This window comes from Cyprinodon tularosa, unplaced genomic scaffold (genome assembly GCF_016077235.1).
Source record: "Cyprinodon tularosa strain WSP-4 unplaced genomic scaffold, ASM1607723v1 ctg342, whole genome shotgun sequence".
NCBI classification, from domain to species: Eukaryota; Metazoa; Chordata; class Actinopteri; order Cyprinodontiformes; family Cyprinodontidae; genus Cyprinodon; species Cyprinodon tularosa.
This window is the reverse complement of record NW_024039055.1, coordinates 436,388-450,903: the sequence shown is the minus strand read 5'-3', so window position 1 is coordinate 450,903 and position 14,516 is coordinate 436,388. Positions and strand designations below refer to the sequence as shown.

The 14,516-nt window shown below is 42.5% G+C and overlaps 2 protein-coding genes across 3 annotated transcripts in view; both read left to right on the top strand.

The window, feature by feature from the left end:
* The window catches only part of ccsapb (centriole, cilia and spindle-associated protein b), a 21,694-nt gene extending 7,178 nt beyond the window's left edge, over nt 1–14,516 (top strand). The window contains exons 1-5 of one of the 2 annotated variants that reach the window (XM_038294602.1): nt 7,467–7,912; nt 9,482–9,826; nt 9,908–10,021; nt 13,627–13,841; nt 13,912–14,516. In XM_038294602.1, coding sequence (XP_038150530.1) covers nt 9,499–9,826; nt 9,908–10,021; nt 13,627–13,841; nt 13,912–14,094 — 840 coding nt within the window. In that variant the 5' untranslated portion in view covers nt 7,467–7,912; nt 9,482–9,498 and the 3' untranslated portion in view covers nt 14,095–14,516. Of the gene's footprint in view, nt 1–7,466; nt 7,913–9,481; nt 9,827–9,907; nt 10,022–13,626; nt 13,842–13,911 lie in introns of those variants that run through there. The other variant, XM_038294601.1, reaches the window with a different exon arrangement.
* Nucleotides 3,135–6,310, top strand: acta1b (actin alpha 1, skeletal muscle b). The gene is made up of 7 exons (XM_038294600.1): nt 3,135–3,292; nt 4,036–4,172; nt 4,523–4,847; nt 5,068–5,229; nt 5,328–5,519; nt 5,605–5,786; nt 5,893–6,310. The coding sequence occupies exons 2-7, from the start codon at nt 4,044–4,046 to the stop codon at nt 6,034–6,036; spliced, it is 1,134 nt and encodes a 377-aa protein (XP_038150528.1). The 5' UTR covers nt 3,135–3,292; nt 4,036–4,043; the 3' UTR covers nt 6,037–6,310.

Here is a 14,516-nt window from a genome sequence, read left to right as displayed (position 1 = left end):
TCCCTTCAGCTCCAGGTGCTACTCTTCCTCTCATATATTCCTGCTCCATGCATCCATTACAGCCTCTGAGGATCTGCGATAAGGCTCCTCTGGCTTAAACCTCTCAAATAACAGGCTTTTATTTATAAAATAAGGACATTGAGAAGGAAATAAAATAATCACAGGGGTGGTGAATTAGTTTAGCCAATTTACAGCTTCAGATCAGATTCTTCACCTGTTGTCCTGTGCTCATTAAAAACTTTTACTATCTATATGGTTAAACTCCAAAGCTTCTTGATCTAAATTCATAAAACAAAAGCAGATATTGGAGGCAGATACTTGTGAAGATTTCTTTGCCAACCACGTCCTTTTCCTCTGCTGAAAAAAAAAAAAACAGACCAGAGGGGATTAAAGTTTAAAAAATAACAGAAGAGTCCACTGTTGCTACTGTAAGAGGTAGGACACTCTGGTACAGCAAGGGGACTGCTATGGACTTTCTATTCTTACTCTCGTGGCATTCTCCAGCTTCAGGCTCTCCAGACTTCCTCCTGAAACATATTCACCAAGTTGAGTCTGTGAGAATATGAACAGTATGGTTAATATCTGAACATGCATTAAGAGAAATCATTGAGCAATCCCTGAATCCTCTCTCCGATTGTCCTGCTTAAAGCGGCTTAAATCTGCAGGTCTCTGCTGCTGGCGACCTGAACCCATGCTCTCTGCCACCTGCTGCACACACTGATCCAGCTTCCTTCTCCACAGACTGCCTCGCTCTCTTCCTCCCCCAATGTGGCCCCTCTGACCTCCCTCCCCCCCAGCCACCCTTTGGCCGTGCCCCCTTCGCAGACAACTGCCAGCCCCTTTACATTTTAGGCGTTTTGCTGGCCCTCGGGTTCAGAATGGCTCACAACAAGTGCATAAAAGTAGCTCAGCCTTTCAAAGCTCCCCCCCTCATACAAACACGCATTCCCTAATCCCCACAGTGGTCCAAAGGAGACCTCGCCCATTTAGCTCTCATTCAACAATACTTGAAAATTTGATCACCTCTTTCTTCTCCCACACACAGTAACAGCAAACCTATTCGCTTCTTTGTCACACATTGTAATATCAGACCAAGGTAGCCTGGCAGTATGTTCTCTTCCCTTGTTTAGCTCACTTTTACAAGCCACTTCTAGGCCTCATTACTGACAGGTCTCTAAAATTATAAATAGAATAAAATAAAAAAAGCAATAGATCACACCTTGAGTAACAGGAAGGCAAAGGATAGATGAGAATGAGTCACCTATTATCTATCACTTTTAAAATGGTTACAAAGTCATTTTACTCTGCCATGTGTTATTTATGTATTATGTATTTCTGATCATTTTTTTGGACAGGTTTTCCTTCTACAAGAGGTTTCAGGTATCAATTTTCCTCCCTGGTTAAAAAGCGGTATAATAATAGAAGTCAAAGAATTAACAAAATAATAATAATTAATCAAACCTTCCTAAAGCAAATGACTTACAAAAATGACTGCAAGAGTCCACTGACAGCACATCCTGGAGCTAAATTTGTTCTTATATGAACCACAGAACATTGACTTCCCTTTATGATTGAATTTTAACAATTAGCAGACACAAAGACAAAAGAAAACAAACCTTCTTGTTATATTAACCAAAAGTAAGTTGACCATTGAATAGACCTGTGAGATATTATTTCATTGGCTGATGGAAGATTAGCTGGACTCCTTGGAAGGTGTCTGTCTTCAAGACATCTGAGGCATAAGTAACACAGCATTCCAACCCCGTCATTATGGATTGTGGTGATAGTGTAAAAAACATGAATGAGTCTTCAAGTGCACCTGGATTATCCAGCAGAACGGTGATATAAAGATCCCAGGCATGCAGAATGGTTTTGAAAAGGTCTAGTCAAAGTACACATTTAATTCCAAGGGAAATGCTTAAACGTTTGCTCATGCTCCGAAACCCCAGAGAGTAAGTGAATATAAATTCTGTGAGAAAGAATGTAATAAGATTAGAGACATAGTTTTGAAAAGTTTTTTTTGTAAGCTCAAAATAAGAAAGATTAACTAATTATTTTTTAATATACTTCAAAAGATATCTAGCTGTCTTTAAAGTATCCAGATAACTCTCCTAAATGATGCATTATTCTTCTTTGCACTTCATTCTCCCCTCATGCTGTAAACACGCTATATCAACCATGTGCAAAGATACCCAGTCTTCATATTTCTCTCTCTCTCCCCCACACACACTCTCACACACACACCCTCATGCCCCCCCTGCACCAGAGTTATAATTATTCTGACTGCTGCTTCAGTGACAGAGCGGAGGATAGGCCCTGCATGTGGATAGGATTTCAGCCAGTAGCTGTTCCACCGCACACTGTGTGAATATGGAGCCATGTGCTCTGCAAACACTAAAGCTTTGAATGAATTCAAAGGACTTAGTGCACAATAACACTTGTGAGGTGTATGTTATGGTTTTGCACGATAATACTTGTGAGGTGTGTGTTATGGTTTTGCAGGAAAATAAAAAAAACTCGTGCACAGTGGACATTGGGTGGAGTGAACTTTTATTGAGAGGGTTCAATTATGTACAAATTAACTCATGACATCAAGTGAGAACTCTATATCTGGAGATACTGTCTGCAAAAGAGGATTTCCCTAAATTTTATGAATGGAATAATGCAGCTGCTTTTAGTTCATGCCTAAAAGTCTTCATTTAAAGGATTTCTGTGAATCACTATATAATCCTTATTGGAACCATCCCTGCATTAGATGGGGCCCATGCTCTGATCTCTGCGGCCTAAATCTGTTCAGATGAGGGAAGCATTTTCCCATTTTAAGGCTGGATGAGGCCTTCTAGCAGCAAAGCTATAACCCTGCTAGGCAGCAACTGGTGTCCTCCCCAGAAACCCCCGCGAGCCCCGCGGCGGCTCCTTATACGGCCGTCTAGGTGGGTCTGCGGGGCTCTAGCGGAGGTCAGAGCGACAGGTCCATGTATGGAGCGCGCAAACTGCTCGCTGGGGGCGCACAGCGTCACACCCGATCCCCATCAATGAGAGCCTGATGGATAGAGCCCCCACCCTCAGACCCCCCGCTGTCCTCCCAACCCACCGACCCCACCCACCCACTCCCGCTGCCTGAGCCTGGCAGCATCCTAATATGGCCGAGGGCCGGGATGGGGGCCAGTGCTGCGCTTCTTGAATGGTGGAAGGCGGGTATATAAGCGGGCCGGCAGCGGCCAGGACTCCAGCTGGTTCAGCAGCAGCACTGGTTGGGTCGTTCTCTCCGAGCCGCAGACAAACACCTAAGGTAAGACCCCTGCAAGGAGCCTCCGCTTCTGAAGCCTCTCCTCTGGTAGGGCAGCAGACTGCAGGCCGCAAAGGAAACATTAGAGTATCCTGCTGGGATGAGGAAAGGGATGCAGCGCCTAGAACCAGTTAGTGTTAATGGAAGATATGGGATAACTCGTAAAATTAATATAAGTGATGCGAAAGAATTAGACAGAGACTTAGGAAGCGAGAATATGGAACCATTCCTAATTACGAATTGGTCTTGGTTAAATTCAAATGTGTTGTAAGTCTTATGCATCTCCACATGAAAAAGTCTCACCATTAGATTAAAAAATCATGATCCAAGGCAGGCTCTCATTTTCTAAGCTTTAAGGGTAAATTTTTTTTACTAAGAATTATCTCCAGTGACATAATTTGTCATTCTACATCCACATTTCGCCTTAAAGTTGCTTAATGTTTCTATTTAAGTTTAATACAATTTCGATCAAACTTATTTTTTTTTCCTCTGTTCTGAGAAAATCTGCTATTATGTTTGTCGTTTTTTAAGCAAAGACTTCAAAATTGAAGCTCATATCCCATGCGTAATAGTTTGGCACAGACGCGTGTAGCGCAGAGGATGGATCAGACTCTCATTGTTTGGAAATCTTAGTCATCTTGATCTAGATACTTATCATAAAGTTTTCTGTGAATTAAAACTTTTTACCACGTGCTGAGTTGATTCAGTGCGCTCAGATCTTTCTGTTTCTCTCCTCTCCGCAACAGAAGCCAACATGTGTGACGACGATGAGACTACCGCTCTTGTGTGCGACAACGGCTCCGGCCTGGTGAAGGCTGGCTTCGCCGGAGACGACGCCCCCAGGGCCGTGTTCCCCTCCATCGTCGGCCGCCCCCGTCACCAGGTATAACCAACGGAGAAAACCTCTAAATTGTTAGACTTCAGTACAAACTAATAGGCCTTTATTTGATTGCTGATAGAATTGTGACATATAAAAAAATTATAGGAAATAAAAAGATATATTTATAATTATTCCTACTGGAATAATGAAAGCTTTATCTTTAGTTATTTTTAGAGTGAGCCATGTAATCTGGACTATTGTCACAGGTGGTGCCTTTGTGACGCGTGCTGCTATTTGGCACATTTACGCAACGATCCCTAGAGACTGTCACCAGTCTGGCTTCACAAAGGTCACACCACTGTGTCTGCGCCTATGGATAACCCTTTCTTTTCCACCTCTCCCCCGTCCTACAGGGTGTCATGGTCGGTATGGGTCAGAAGGACTCCTACGTCGGCGACGAGGCCCAGAGCAAGAGGGGTATCCTGACTCTGAAGTACCCCATCGAGCACGGCATCATCACCAACTGGGACGACATGGAGAAAATCTGGCACCACACCTTCTACAACGAGCTGAGAGTGGCCCCTGAGGAGCACCCAACCCTGCTCACTGAGGCCCCCCTGAACCCCAAGGCCAACAGGGAGAAGATGACCCAGATCATGTTTGAGACCTTCAACGTCCCTGCCATGTATGTGGCTATCCAGGCTGTGCTGTCCCTGTACGCTTCCGGTCGTACCACTGGTGAGAAAGAAAAAAAAACACTAACAGCTGCAGCTCTTCACAAAGATGCAAAAAATTAAAAAATAAATAATTAACTCATTTGATGTTTTAAATTCGATAATTATACGCACAACATTTCATCGTCTGCGCATCTTTTCCTGAGCTGCAGCCAGAGGCATCACGTTTTAACATCTGTTTGGCATCGTGATTTCACTAAACCCACCCTGCTGCCTCCTCTCAGGTATTGTGCTGGATGCCGGTGATGGTGTGACCCACAACGTCCCAGTCTATGAGGGTTACGCTCTGCCCCACGCCATCATGCGTCTGGACCTGGCTGGTCGCGATCTGACCGACTACCTGATGAAGATCCTGACTGAGCGTGGCTACTCCTTCGTGACCACCGGTGAGACATCTTAAAAACAAAAAAAGAAAAATATAATGTAACCCCGCACTCGCTTCTTTGATCTCTAAATAATAACTCCCCAACTTGCCCACTAACAGCTGAGCGTGAGATCGTGCGCGACATCAAGGAGAAGCTGTGCTACGTCGCCCTGGACTTCGAGAATGAGATGGCCACCGCTGCCTCCTCGTCCTCCCTGGAGAAGAGCTACGAGCTTCCTGACGGTCAGGTCATCACCATCGGTAACGAGAGGTTCCGTTGCCCCGAGACCCTCTTCCAGCCTTCCTTCATCGGTACATCAATTATTGTTTTATCTATAATTAGATCACTACCCTTACCACACAAGTCCTCCTAACACTTGCCCTCTCACCTAAACAGGAATGGAGTCTGCTGGCATCCATGAGACTGCCTACAACAGCATCATGAAGTGCGACATTGACATCCGTAAGGATCTGTACGCCAACAATGTGCTCTCCGGCGGTACCACCATGTACCCTGGTATTGCTGACCGTATGCAGAAGGAGATCACTGCTCTGGCCCCCAGCACCATGAAGATCAAGGTAAACAAAAAATATATACAAAAGCAAACTAGATCCAAATACTCTACGCACAAACATGCGCAATTACGCACACATTAATAACCATCTGCCCGCTTCTCCTCTTTAGATCATTGCTCCTCCCGAGAGGAAGTACTCCGTCTGGATCGGTGGCTCTATCCTGGCTTCCCTGTCCACCTTCCAACAGATGTGGATCTCCAAGCAGGAATACGACGAGGCCGGCCCCAGCATTGTCCACAGGAAGTGCTTCTAAATCCCCCATCTTCTGCTTCTCCATCTGCACCAGCCACCCGGAGAACGAGCGAGGAGAGGAGAAAAGCTCTGCGGCACAGCAACACTCTGCTGTCAATGGACTGTCTTTCTGCGCCCTTGACGTCCAAAATTCAATTTATATTGTTTTTTTTTAATCTGCATAGCTGTTTGTTGTCTGTGTTGCACGGAGAAAGGCTGTGAAAACAACCACTGAACCATGCATACGCCAAAAAAAAACTTTAATAAAAAAAAGTATAACAACATGTTGCCCAACACATGTGAATGTAAGTGTATATATACATATTGATAATTTATTAAAGTCCATTATTTGGTATTTTTGCCAGTGGCCTTGGTTTTCTATTAAAGGGTGAAAACTGTGGAAGCATCTAAAACAACAGTGAAATTAAATCAGAACTTCAGGTTTTCTTTAACAGGAACAATCAAACCAACTTAACCATCTTTATTTGCTCCACCTGGAAACCTAAGCCTGTCATAAAAAATATATCCTTCCTTTTTTCAAATAACAAATCGTATCATTAACTTTAATCCTCAGTATACTCAGCACATTAATATAAATCATGTCTCTTACCTCATTAAATGCCCGTTTTAACACCTCAGTCTCTCGATCGCTCTTAAAAAACAATAATAAACAAAAGCTCTAAATTTAAAATTGATAATCTACCACTTTATTGATATATTGGCTTATTGGATTCTTGATGCGGTTGGATTTTTCAAAAATCCCTCTGACAGGTGTTTACCTGTTTTGCTCCAATGAGCAATTAACACACACATGAAAAAAATAGTTTTCATGGAAAAAATGTATCCAACTCAAATATTCAGTTCAAAATATCATACTGTTTAGGAGGGGAAAAAAGGTTTCTAGGCCCTATGAGAGTAAATGAGCTGTGAGAAGCTCACATCAGATAAAGGGATGGATAGGTGTTATGAAGGTGCGCCACATCATCCTCAGTTCCTGTGGGTGGGGTGGGGGTGTTCTTGGTCAGATTAGTGGGGTCTTCTTCAACACTCACATTTAGAATAGCACTTGGCAGGAATGCGCACTGGCAACAGGAGCAGCTCTGCTGTTACTGTCTGGATCAGTAGTCCTGGGACACCTGACACCCTCCCTGGCTACCAGGACCATTTTTAGTCGAAGGCATACTTTGTGTCCAGACCGACCCTCTTGGAAAGCCCTGCCTTATATGCCTATGATCTCACCAGGTTATCTGAGAGTAGGGTTAGGTTAGAAACTTAAAAAAAAAGCCATGTTTCTGAAATCATGTTCTAATAATACAACTCTAGATCCATTTTTATAGTAAAGCACAATACATGTTTTATATAGCCTAAATGTAAATTAAAAAATTACATTATGTTTGAATAAATACATCTTTGAAAAAAAGGAACGTTTTTTTTTCTTATTAGAAAACAAAGGCAGCCACCTGTTGTGGGTTTGTTCGGTTTCCTCAAATCGTCCTCGCAGGCGGGCGGAGCTACGCTCTGTGTTGATCCAGCCGCGCCATCTGCCCTGGACTGCTTCCGTGAAATCTGGGTTGCAGTAAGTATGTGTACTGTACGCTAAATTAGACCTGATGCAGGCGATAGTTGCTCCCGTAGAGCAGGTGAACTGCTGCAGTCTGCAGTGGAAGGATTGTTTGATGGATCCGCAAAGCTGCTCCGTTAGAGCCGCTGATGGACGATGACAGCGGCGCTCCCAAAGTGCCACCATAGTTAATCTGGCGCATAGACTGAGATAACACTGATATATCTGTGATAACACGTGAGGAAATATGCGATCTGTTTTGATGATAGTGAATAGTGTAAAGGGCTACTTATGATGGAGAATCATCCATGCCTAATATGGTGAAACTGAGAGAAAGGTAGAAATCAAACATGTTCAGTGATTTAAAGCCGATGGGTTTAATAGCAGCGAGTAGTTTCTTTCTTTGTCTTTTAATATCTTTATTGCTTTGCTCATTTCGTACCGACGGTGAAGGACTTTGATCTTTTTGTTACTTGATGATCAAACTATAAGCTGAGAGAGCAGGCGGGTCCTGAACATGGGCGGAGCTAGATGGGGGGCCAGGGCCACCCTTAGCCAATCATTGGCCACCCCTAGCATTTATTTCCATCTAATATAAACAGTGGCAGCAGTAATACTCTCAAGTGGGATATTCAAAACATTTTAATTTTTCATATATTAACAATTACTTGACAAAAAAAACAATGTGGTTAATTATGCACATCAATATACTAACATTAAAGAGGATAAGTACAGAATTCAAGCAGAAATAGATTTTGTGTTTTATGGGGTTTAAGAGAAAATGATGTGTCTCTGCAAGTCAACTAGGAGTCTTCAGTGAAATAATAAATAAATAACTATTTTAATAAAAACTTATTAAATAATAAACGTATGTAGATATTATTACTTGTAAATATCAAGTTTATGCAGAATGATTATTGATAAAAGTAGGTAAGTAATGACAATGGAAAACATGTTTGCCCAAAACTCAAACCTGAGAGAATTTTATCCACTATACCCTTTATTAAGAAAACACAGATGTTTGAATATATTGTTAGGAAAGGCTGTGGAAAAGTATAGTTTGTCTTTATTAAGAAAATATGATTGTTTTGCTCGTTAATTCCTGTTGGAACAGTATAGATTGAACATGGGTTTTTTTTCTGCCTATCTACCTTCGGCCACCCCTTAGTGTAGAGTCCTGCACGGCTCGAGTTTTACCAACCCGCACCCGCCCGAACCCGTTAGGATGACTACCGAACCCGACCTGTCACCCGTGGATATCTTCAATTCTAATCCGAACCCGACCCGACCCGTTGATATTTAACCCGCAACCCGACCCGTTAACACATCAAGTAATCGGCTAAAGTACGCTGCGCTGCAGAGCAGCGCCATTAACACTGCAGCAGACATGTATGCACTGACTGACACCTTTTTGGAGGAGAGCCTACACTGCCGGCAGGGCTTTAAGCTACAACAAGTGTGACCCCAGTGCCTGATTAATATAACATTTCTGATGTCCATAACAACACACACGCATTAAAAAGAAATCGACAACTACCCGCCCGCACTAAAAAAATATCCACCCGACCCCCCGACCCGTTTATTTTTATTTATGTATTTTTCACCCGCAAAAGAGCATTTTAGCGGGTGACCCGTCGGGGACCCGCGGGTACCCGACCCGTTGCAGGACTCTACCTTTTTGTACATTGTTTATTGCCTGGCCGCCCTTATAAAATCTTTCTGGCTACGCCTCTGGTCCTCTGAAATCATCCTGTGCTGCTATTGGTTGGATCTGTGGTGGCGGCAGTTTAAATGTCTGTCAGTAAGAAACAACAGCTTTCCATGAGGAGATTTAATTAGCTGGTAACGCTGTTTTACTTTTATTATTACCTGTCCTTTGTGACAAAGCCTTTGTTCTTCTTTCCAGATTAAAAAAGAAACAAGATGGTAGCAAAGAGGATCCGCTCAGAGTACATGAAGAAGTTCAAAGACCCCAAATGGGAGACATACACCAAGTGTTACGAGGAGATGCTGGCCTACAGGCTGACTCGGAGGCTGCTGGAGCACACACACTACCCCTGGTTCTGGAGCGGCTCTGACAGCGATTCAGACTCAGGGGGAAGGAGCTCAACTTCTCCCACCAGGAACCAGGTTGAAGCCGCTAGAGGAAGATCTGAAGCTAAAATAGGGGAGGCTGAGGGGGTCAAAGCGGACAGACATACTATTCAGAATAAGGAGCAGATTAGGCCTGATCAACAGCCTTCAGCACTCAGTAAGGGTTAAATAGAGTAAATATTGTACATCACTATGTGGTGTTTGCAAATTGTCCTGATTTGAATGAATCAACCTTTAGGGTTGCAGTGTGATGATGCCAAGGAGTCAAAAACAGCACTTCATGGAGAGGAAGAGGAGCAGAGAGTCGGCAGCAGAGCCAGTAAACATTCCTCTGCCCCACTTGGAGACCAGGGTAATTTATTAGATATACTCTGAAATTCTGTTCTGAAAATTGTTGTTTATATCCCAATAGCTGAGTTTCCATTACAAATTGGTGACCATATCGATAGATCCATATCGATATTCTGCTTAATTAAAAAATGCAAAGTTCCACAATTATGGTAACTCCATTAAATAACAAATACTATCAAAATGGTGCGTCCTAAATCTGAAAAGAACATAAGATATTATCCATATTTCAGCCATGGGTAGAGTGGGCACCATCCTTCTACAACTACTGTACTTCTGGTCGTCTGCTTCATCTTCATAAAAGGCAGTAAGGACCAGATGATGCAAAAAAAGCGTTTCCATTGCAGTTTTGCGAAATCCAACAATTCGATGTGACCAAACAAAAAATCACCTAATGGAAGCATGAAACTTTTATTGAAAATTCTTTTCAATAAACTTTTTTGAATAAAAAAATAATTGTGTATTTTATACCCTATTTAATTTCTATTCTAGCCATTGTTTCTGTCTTCTTCTTTTTGCCCACCTTCTGATGTGGGCAAATGCTTAACTCAGAAAATGACATCAACAATGGTGCCCACCCACTGATCTTTGGTACTACCATTGGTAGTACACGGGGTGCTGTGAAGTCACCAGCCACCATATTGGTACTCCCTAGTCAGACGGGTCAGAATGTAAACAATATGTGCGCTACAGCATCAAACAACGATGATGTTCTCAGTTACATGGGGGCTTAAGACTTTTGAAATAAAGATAAAGTAATCACTTTGACACACACTTGCTGTTTCATAGCATCAGTAGATTGCTGTAATTTATGGTAAAAATAGGCCCATCACATTGCATATTCAATATAAAGACTATAAATCATGTACTATACACATATTATGTAAATCCATCACAGCAAAAAGAGTGTGTTAATGGAGCATAATAATACTGTAGTCAGATATTAAGAATATTAAACACGTGCACACACTATCTGATGTGCCAAACGTGCTAAATTGATGATGTATATGTAAAATACATGTATTGATTACATTGTTAAGGTAATTACATTACATTATAGGCATTTTTATGGCACAACTCAGTGAGAGTGGGGATTACCAAGATGGCGGCAGGTGACTTCTATTTTTCCTGCCTATCAGCAATCAATTCATAAGGATAGAAGAGAGAAAACAAAAACCTAGATTTAACTCAAACAACAGAAGACAGTGTTAATCTTAAAGAGCAAGAAAACTACATACACACAGCCAACTAAACTAGCCCCACCAGCCAGCGGCAAAAATAAATTTTGCCTGCGAATTTGGTCTAGCCTCGATCAATGCCCCAGGCCCTAGAACTGGTGGGCAGTGGCGGCTGGTGAAAAATATTTTTGGTGGGGCTGATATAGCCTAGTGTATGTCTCCAACTAATCCGGAATAAGAATTCAAATAAACAATTGGACAATACATACAATTTAACAGTAATGATTTAATTTACTATATAATAACAGTAACAGTGATGATTTGGGTCACTGTGACGGGGTTCTTTGGCCTCCAAGAATCCAGTCTCAGTCGGGTTACCGGTGTTGGGGATTTATTGAGCTCAAAAAATCAAAACAGGGTGCAAAAGAAACTAAACATACAAGATACTCTGGGCCTCAGCCTCCCTCCAGTTACCAGCAATGTAACAAAGAAACAGAAAACAAAAATTGCCGCTTTTCTTCCCACAGCCCTCATTAAATAGTTTAAGCCCCTCACATCAGGCTCTCTTATTTCTGATTTCTTCTCATTAATCAGTTTTGTCCATATATTACCTCCACAAACAATTGATGTACAAAAACAAATAATTTTTACAACTTAATTCTTTTACACAGATTCATTGACTTATTCAATTACACCAAACTGGGTTTGAACCCAGCAAAGACGCAGCCAGACTGAAGATGACAAGTCCCCGTAGCATAAACACGTACACACCCACACCCACACACACACACACACACACCCCCCCCCCCCCCCCACACACACACACACACACACACACACACACACACACACACACACACACACACGGCTAACCCCACTGAAATATTAAGTGTGCACCCTCAATACGCCAGCAGGTAACCAGGAACAGCTTGTGTGTTTTAAGTTCATGGAGCTACTGGTCTCAGCGCGAGTGTATTGGTCCTCACAAACACAGTATAACAGGAATGTGTGTGTGGTGCGCAAAGTTAGAGAGGTTGTTTTAAGCGACGAGGTGGATTCGTCACAGTCACAATAACCATGACATGAAATGTTCATATCCTACAACAGGGATATTCTTCTGGCAAACGGGTAGATAAATAAGGATCTCACCGAATTTGGTGGAAGCTGCATCTCGGTCTTTACATTCGCCATCTTCCCTCTAATTGTCTGCACCTGCGCTTGGGTGCAGAAGCCTGTTAAAGCGCAGTATTTTCAGCGCCCCAATACCATAAAGTTCCGAGACGCTGATTGGCCATTAAATTCACCTAGCAATAGTACATGATTGACAGATTCTCTGCAAATGTGGGTCAGTCTGATAAGCGCCCCCAGAACAGAGACGGTAGGAGTCTGTCTGTGGAAATCCACAAATTAATGAAAGTAGATAGGGAAATGTAGTTTATATAATTTGTTTTGCTTATAGGTACACAGTCTAGAGAGTAAAACTGACATTTATGAGTTAATTTCTAAAAATATATTTTACGTTTCTCTCTTCTTATCAGGGAGGGCGGTGCCCCAGCGCCCCCTATGGGCCGGCCGCCACTGCTGGTGGGCCAATCACAACGCAGAGATGTGTTTTAAATTTTTGGATGCAAAGCGGGCTGGGTTTTGAGGGTGTGATGACGAAGCTGCGCGACGTTGGAGAAAGCACAACAAGGAAGATGGCAACAACTATTTAACAGTTCTCATTTGATTTAGCTTTGAAATCAGTTTTGCAAGGATTAGACTTTGGGTTTTCGTAGAAACGTGCGCAGAAAGAGGCTCTATGCTAATTAATTTTTAAGGACGTATTCGCCGTTTTACCGACAGGCTGTTCATTCATCGGGGCCAGACTAAATTACACATTTAACCTCACATTTAGTCTGGTTTATCAGGCAGAGATAACTTCAAAAGGCAGTACAGAGATTTCTAATAATAATGCCACCTGTGGCCAAAACGAATAACAGCAGCTCTCCTGCTCATTCTCTTAGCTTGCGCTTGTTGTACTTGACAAGATTTGTTTGTTTGTTTTACTTTTTTCACCTTACCTGGAGTTGCCCCTGGTGTCTGAGTTAAACTAGATTCCGGTTGCTTCTGACTACCCACAAATCTCGAATATATAATTCAATTGTTTGCTAGGTCTGACCCATTTAATGTGGACCCGCTTGACATCACATCCACAGAAACAGAGCAGGAACTTCTGGCTGCAGCTTATAGATGCATCAAAGCTGAACCACTGAGGCGTTTGCCTGCTCATCAAACCATGTTTTAGTTGTAAAGGATCAAATAAAAAATAAATAAAAAAATTCTGTAAAAACTCACAAAATATCTCTTTAAAATGATAGTTATGAATTAATAATCCTAATTGCTAAAAGGCATGCTAAGACTGTAAAGAATATTGATTTGCCTTTTTCAGAGAAAGAGACCAGAAAATCCCGACCTCGGCGAACAAAATCCTCCAAATCAACAAGACCAGCTCGCGTCTCCCGGCGCCCTGCAGCTTCACAGCGCTCCAAAGAGGACCCTCAGGAAGACAGACATCCTTTTGCTCTGTATGGCTCAGGAGAAAAGGATGCAGACATCGCAGGCAGGAAGACTCACAATGTTGCTCCTGCGGCTTCAACTGCTGAGGTTATTTTATCCTTCATTATTCTGCAATCAGCATTCGGTAAAGTGCTGATCGTGTTTTTCTAACTCACAGATTCATGAATCGGCTTTGCGGGCTAAGACCAGGCGGAAGGTGGAGCGACAGATCCAGTCCCAGGAAGCTGAACATCGCAGGGCCAAGTCAGCCGATCAGAACAAAGGCGGGAGAGTAGCCCAGCCTGCACTCAACCCATGGGTCACAGAGTACATGTACTGCTACTCCAGTCGCTTTCCATAAATGCAAGAATTAATCATCTTTCTTTCAATCCTTCAGGGTCCTCGGTGTGCATGGTACCACTCACATGTTCAGGATGCAAAGTCATTACTGAATTTCACTGTGGCTCATAAAGACACTAAACAGTAGAAACTATTTAAATCTAGAGTAAACTCAGATGATTCATACAAGGTAAAGGAGATTCGTGAAATCAACTTTTTTGGGGGGCATATTCATGATAAACTGAAGTTTTTATGTTGAAATGAGTGGTTTATAGTTTATATAGAATCTTACAGTCATACTTTTATAAAGAAAGAGCGTTCATATACATATCTCAACCTAGACTGATGTTAGAACCTCAATGAAGGGAACAGAAACCTGTCTTATCGTGTGTTTACCAAAAGCTGTATGGGTAGGGCTGCATGTATCCTTTGACTCTATTGCTG

Bases quoted from the DNA above. Each gene is read 5' to 3' on its own strand.
- acta1b (XM_038294600.1), top strand. From the start codon at position 4,044: ATGTGTGACGACGATGAGACTACCGCTCTTGTGTGCGACAACGGCTCC. The intron at 4,848-5,067 runs GTGAGAAAGAAA...GCCTCCTCTCAG, and splicing joins CGCTTCCGGTCGTACCACTG to GTATTGTGCTGGATGCCGGT. The intron at 5,520-5,604 runs GTACATCAATTA...TCACCTAAACAG, and splicing joins CTTCCAGCCTTCCTTCATCG to GAATGGAGTCTGCTGGCATC.